This window comes from Epinephelus moara, chromosome 5, assembly GCF_006386435.1.
Source record: "Epinephelus moara isolate mb chromosome 5, YSFRI_EMoa_1.0, whole genome shotgun sequence".
NCBI lineage: Eukaryota > Metazoa > Chordata > Actinopteri > Perciformes > Serranidae > Epinephelus > Epinephelus moara.
The window spans coordinates 27,477,016-27,483,670 of NC_065510.1; the positions used below are offsets into that span (position 1 = coordinate 27,477,016).

The 6,655-nt window shown below is 42.7% G+C and overlaps 1 protein-coding gene across 1 annotated transcript in view; it reads right to left on the minus strand.

The window, feature by feature from the left end:
• Positions 1-411: 411 nt before the first annotated feature.
• LOC126390428 (transportin-2) overlaps positions 412-6,655 on the minus strand; it is a 14,363-nt gene continuing 8,119 nt past the window's right edge. Inside the window, exons 17-24 of the mRNA XM_050044733.1 lie at positions 6,266-6,353; positions 6,018-6,116; positions 5,818-5,913; positions 5,615-5,690; positions 4,912-5,011; positions 4,745-4,819; positions 2,166-2,295; positions 412-2,065 (exon numbers count right to left, since the gene is read on the minus strand). Of these exons, the coding sequence (XP_049900690.1) occupies positions 2,188-2,295; positions 4,745-4,819; positions 4,912-5,011; positions 5,615-5,690; positions 5,818-5,913; positions 6,018-6,116; positions 6,266-6,353 (642 nt within the window). The 3' untranslated portion in view covers positions 412-2,065; positions 2,166-2,187. The remainder of the gene's footprint in view (positions 2,066-2,165; positions 2,296-4,744; positions 4,820-4,911; positions 5,012-5,614; positions 5,691-5,817; positions 5,914-6,017; positions 6,117-6,265; positions 6,354-6,655) is intronic.

A 6,655-nucleotide genomic window follows, 5' to 3' on the forward strand; every position in this document is an offset into this window, starting at 1 on the left:
TCCTAGCTCTTCTCTTTTTGAAGTATATTGTGCTCTCCTCTCGTGAATTGAGGTGGTGTGTTGGTGTGTAAAGGGCAATCATATTACTCCAAAATATACGTCAACACACACATACAAACATTCGCGCACACACGCAGTGAAAACGCAGACACAAAGCATGCACACAAAGTAGGCTGGGGGGGCAGGCTACACACCCTTCCAAACAACACTTGGTTTGCACCCCTTTACTGTGCACACATCATATGAACGCCATCTAGCTATCACATGCTCATACGCCAAAAAATATAAAGGGTTCTCATGCGCACCTACTCATGCAGGATCTCACACACACATGCGGGATCTCACACACGTACACACACACCTCAGCAATATGGCAAAGTTAGTCATTGTAAAAGTGCGGATTAGTCCCAGTTTCACAAAGTTGTTTTTATTTGCCATTTAGTATTGGAATATTTTTGCCAGTCAAAGACACTTAATTTCACAGTGCAACACAGTATGACAAACACTGACATTAGGGTCAAGACATATCATATGGGTGAGGTTAAAAAAAAAAAAAGTCCATACAAAAAAAAGAAAAAAGGTAAAATAAAATAAAAAGTGCAAAAACAACAGTCACTGAAAATAGCATTAATTCAAATATTTTTGCGTTATTGTGCGAATTTAAGTCCACTATAGAAACAAAAATTATCAGTAGCAGCAAAACAAAAAAAAAAAAAAAGAAAAGAAAAGAATATGGACCATTTTTAAAACATTATAAAGATCACAATGACATTGCCAATCACTGTTTTACTTAAGATATCAATATGGCATCAAATGGATATCAGTACGAATGTAGACATAAACATATACACACACTCACTCTTTCGCAACACACACATACACACACACAAACACAAACACAAACACTTGGTCACAGTTAACAGGTGCCAAGGACATTGCGGTGGGAGTCAAGTTTTAGCTCGGTACCATATCAAAAACAATACATATTTCACACACTGTTAACACAGAATGCCAAAGTGAGGATTTATAAACTGCACATGCACACACTCGCACACATTTACATACACACACACACACACACACACACACACACACAAAACCTCAAAGAGGACAACTAAGGATGTGATTTTTTTTTCTTTCTACGATTTTCTCCCCTCTGGTGAGAAAACAAATGTGTTAGCCCTAATCCTCCCCTCCTAGAGGAATGGTTTCTGTGAAGCCACGAGGAAAGACACTTGCTCTTATTTCTCTCTCTGTTTTGATCAGGTAGAAAATGTGACAGGAATATGTCTGATAGATGGATAGCTCTGTGAAGCAGCACTCTGGTTCGAAATGAAAGAAAAAGGATAGGAAACACAGATGCGGATAGCGAGATTATCTTACAGCTAAGTAGAATTCAGTGACTACAGATGAAGTAATTCGTATTGAATCCTATTCCCCCGGAAAAGAAAGAGTATCACCCAGAAAATGAACAGAGTTTAGACCCCTGTCTGTCTGTCCCTAACTACATGTAGTAGGTCTCAAAAAAGTCTAAATAATAGTGCCGCCCTACAGTTCCATGTACTGCGTGTGCAGCGTGTGCAAGTGTATGTGTGTGAGTCTGTGTTGGTCTGTCTCTGTCGGTCAAGCTATCATGAGTTTAAGAATCCCGTTAAAAATCTCTACTGTCCCTGTCCTCCCAGTAACAGACCTTTCTGTGGCTCTTTTCCCTGCTTTGTTACTGATATCCCTCCCTCTCTTTCCCTGAACTTTCTCTCTTGCTGGTCTCCCTCCGTCCCAACTTGTCTATCCCCTCTGTCTCTCCTCCATGTCCTTCTCTCTGTCCCTCTCTATCTGTCCCTACCAGTTAGTTTTTCTGTGTCGGGTCCCTGCCTAGTTAATCTAGAGGTGTCCCTCTGTCCCACCCTCCCACCCGCCCACCCTCCCTCTATGGACAAACACATAGGGCGTGGGGGCCGTCCGTCAGGGGGAGCGGCCAATAGCGTCCCTCTCCCTCCCCCCAGATCAGGGCAGTGCAATACACAGATGGATGAGTTTCCCATTCACCCTCCTCCTGCTGGCTCACCTGGGAGGACAGATAAAAGGGAGAGCGGACACAATGACGTTAATTTCAAGATGGACATTTGGATACCTTGGAGTTTAAATGATGATGTGTATGGGGTTACCTGTTGGGTGGGTGTAGAGAATCTAAACGCCGTAGCAGGCTGCCAGTCTCTCCTTCAGCAGTGGGGGAAACTGCTCTGAAAACTGCTGCCAGTTCTCCTCCCCAACCTGCTCCTTAAAACCGTGCAGGATCTGGAAACGGACAGAATGTGGGGGATTCATTTCAGGCACATCCTCAAGACCATACACTCTCACAGGCAGGGCCAGGATTTGATAAGTTCTTCCTTTAACTACAGGCATATTCAGACCGGAGCTCAGGACCTTTTTCATAGTCCTAAGAACACCCAACTCTGTACTTTTAAGAGTACCGACCAAATTACGTTGGTACTACCAAGAACCAATTCACTTTAAATCCATCTGTGCCGAATATCGGTACCTGAGAGCACATCTGAGTGAGAACCCTGGGTTAAGGCAAAAGGCGGAAGTGCCACGAAGCCTGGAAGCTAGTCACGAAGCTCTAAGGTCGGCATCAGAGCTTTGCAGAGCCTACAGATTCAACTTCAGACAGGAGGGAGAAGCACAATGAAGCCAGTAAGCTGCTCTGCCGGCTTCCCATCGAGCCAGAACGGTTGCTGCAGCACTGATCTACCATGTTAATTTCAACATCTGATCTTATTTCTTTTTCTTGCATTGTACTTTTTGTAGTACCCTAGAATCACATTTTTGTTTTTACAGTCAAAGTAAAGTACAGAAAAAAAGTTACCGTTGGGTATCAGTACCGATTTCCAGGTACCGGTATTGGTTCAAATGTGAACGGTGCCCAACCCTACAAAGAATTCCCCTTTTTACTGTGTCCTCACCTCAAGATCTAGGAACAATCGAAGTTCTTAGAATGCCATTTTGAGGGACGTTTTAGCTCCTATTTCAGACTAAGTACTCTCCCAGAGCAAGATGAACCCTGAGTGACGCAGGTGTACATTGATTAGCTGAACGCAGGAGCCAATGCAGCACTAGGGACCCCTATCTTTAAAAAACAGCTAGCTGTGTAAACAACAGGCAACATGAAACACAAACAACAGCTCCTAACGGATGAACCAACAGTGAAGTCCAGGCTTTGATGAGCATAAATGTGATGGGGGAAATGTAATGCCTTTTCGGCTGGTCAAAGTGAAATATAAGAATCTTTGATAGTCAGCTTATGTCATGTCAGCGTTCCTCTTGGTGGTACCAATGCAACAGAAAACAAGCCCTGGTTCTCTAGGGGGCCAGGCCTCGTAAAAGCAACAGAGTCCTGCGTTTGAATGTTTGATTGATTGTAACAAGGCTGAATTACCAACTGGGCAAAGTGGGCACAAGCACCAGGGCCCCAGGATCCTCTAATAGCCCCAAAGTTTACTGCGAATCAGTTGTTTTTTGTTTATTTGACTACTTGCAACTTTGTTATTAAATTTCAACTACTGAAATATATCATCTATATATTAATAGCTACACTTGTGGCCCTGTTATGTAGACAGTGTCTGTCTCAATATCGAGACCTCAGTCATTTTAGTTTATATTGCACACCATGGCACACACTCTGTAAAGCAGCATTTATAAATCTTTTAAAAAACACTGACATATTATCTCTCCCTGTCAGGTTGACCCTCTAACTCAAGTTATTTACCCATTATTTATAAAAAACATTGATTTGTGCAGCTTTAATAAATCAGAGTTAGATGAAACTGCAATAATCTATGCAGGCACAGGAGCACTCGTGGGTGTCTGGAATTATAATGAAGCTGTGCTGCACAGGCTTCTGTGTGCACCTTACTTGACAGGAACAGGTACACAAAGCACACAGAGCCAGAGGTGGGGGTCACTCGGGGCCCCATCTGACAGTGTTTGCCCTGGACCACCTGACAGGTTAATCCAGCCATGGACTGCAAGTCAGTGAATTTGCTATGCATCATACATATTTTCCCAGTGTACCTATTGTTAGATTGGCAGTCACACACTCACAGCATGTTGTTGCAAAAAAAAAAAAAAGTGTTGTTTCAAAATGCTGATGGTGTCAAGAAGCAGCCAAACAGCTGCCAAGTTGTTCCAACCATGCCAGGGCTGGCCTCATCACAGAGCAGCGGGGGAAGAGCAAGTGTGTACAGTACATTTTTGTTATTAGGTCAAAGTCACTGTCAGTTCAGACCGAACTGTGTAATGGTAGTGATGCAGAACAGGCTTGATCACGAGGTTAACTCGGGTCACTACGTGCGGGCGAAACTGTGGTTAAATGTTCCAAAGAAATATCATAGGAGCATCACAGACATTTCTGATTAAAGTAAAAACATGCATTCGTGGATTTTGCAGAAAATTCGCAGGAAGAGCATTTGGGCCTTTATGTGGTGAGCTCCTGAGGGGGAGTCTGTTCATTTTTTTGCAGAATAAGAGCAGTGTTCTTGTTGCTGAGATAAATACACTCTGCTTCGCCTGAGGTCTCTCACATCACAGTGACTCACGCAGCGGTGGGGGGGTGGGGGTTTGATGATGTCATGGTGAATTAAAATCAGCTTTCCTGGTTATGGCAAAACAAGAACTTTCGCCTGGATATGACCTGAACCTTCTTTTTACCTCCTGATCTGATCAACACACCCAGTGAGTCGCTCACCTTGTAGAACATGTCTCTCAAATCGTCTTTAGGATTCACCCAGGAGGCCACTGCGTCACAGAAGAAGATGAAGTCCTAAACAAGCACAGAGGAAGAGGTGAGGAAGGTTTCAACATCAAGCCCTAAAATAGCTGCCAGTCAAATACAGACTGTGTACAATATCTCACCTGCACCACACCTCCTGGGTTCACGCCGATCATCATGCAAATCCCACGGAAGGCAGAGTCTTTCTCCTCGTTGTCTCGGATGTTTCGCAGAGACGTACACCTGGAGCATGCAATTATCAACAATCAGCAGCCACAAAACTGAAAGCTGTCACTACAAAGAATCCATTTCTCTCATCTTGTCTGTGAGATCATTTCTAAAATGAAAACAAGCGAGCACAAACTAAAACAGCCAGTGTCTCGTCATTTTACTGCATGGGAGGACATTTGTCTTTTTTCTTAGCTTGAGAAAACTCACAGGGTTTCATTCTCGCTGCTTGCTTAATCTAATCATTTCAAGAATTCATTTAAAGAATGTCAATACCGCAACCCTTGTAATGCAACGTGCATCATAATGTGATCGCACAAAAGAGCAAGGAGGGAAAATGAGAAAAGTAAGAACAAATATGAATGTGCATTGTCTGATGGGGATAAAAAAACTGCCACAAATGTGTCCTGCAAGTGCGGATAAGCTAATATAATTATGTGCAGAATGGAAAGACGTAAGAGAAGAGAGAATGTGGTGAGACCACAGAGGACAACAGGGAGAGAGCACATGTGTCTGCTGAGTGTGTGATATATGGCGACTGCCATGCTGTGAATTACAATTACACCACAAAGTATTTAGAATGAAAGATGCAGAACAAGAGATTTAACATTCACTCACCAGGGTCGAATGAACTGTGGCAGCATGGGCGCGACCTCCTGAGGACACACATAACCCAGCCGACCAATGGTGATTGCTAGAGGAGGAGAGAGAAGAGTCGGGACTACTGTTAGAATAGCGAGCGCGTGGTATAATGACATTAACTGCACTGTCAGTCCTAACTATAAAATAAAAGTATTAAAAATGTCTGTGTATCCATGTACCAGTGTTCTCCAGCAGGGTCTTGGGGGTGTTGGGTCGATTAATAATCTCAACCAGCTGGTTCAGAACCATGGCGATGTACGGCTGCATCTCCACTCCTGATAGACACAAACACACATCGATACACTTCCTGTAATCATTTCATGTTCAACTGCACAAGCACTTAGCTGCATCGAGTAAGAATAGATTTGCTCCCACTCACCCATCTGCATACAGATCTCTCCTATGGCCCAGGTAGCATTGTTGCAGACAGAGATGAACTCAGGGTTCAGATTTGTCCCGAGGATTGGCATGAATTCAGCTGCACGACACGCACACACACACACAAAAAAAGAAATGTTAGCATCACAAACAAATTAAAAAAAATAAAGTAAAAAAAAAGAGGATGATGGAACATTATGTTTGCACTGTATGTGTTAATGTGTATAAGAGAGGGAGTGAGATAATTACCAATACACGGTTTGACATGAGGGAAGCAAGCCTTGGTCAAGTCGCCCAGTAGAGCAAACGAACTCTGTCTTACTTCAGGCATCGTATCCTGGGACAAAAGAGACAGAGAGACGAAGAGAAATGTGAACACACACCATTAACCACATGCAAGAAATGTTCAGGGGCACCAAACCAACAGGATAATGACTTGGCCTTCATATTTCAAAATCGTCAAATGTATTCATTTTTCCACTATACAAGATCTGGTAGTCAATTGTTGGATTTTTACAGCCAACGTGTATATATATATATATATATATATACATATACACATATACATATACATATATATATACACACACACACACACACATATACACATATATATATATATATATATATATATATATA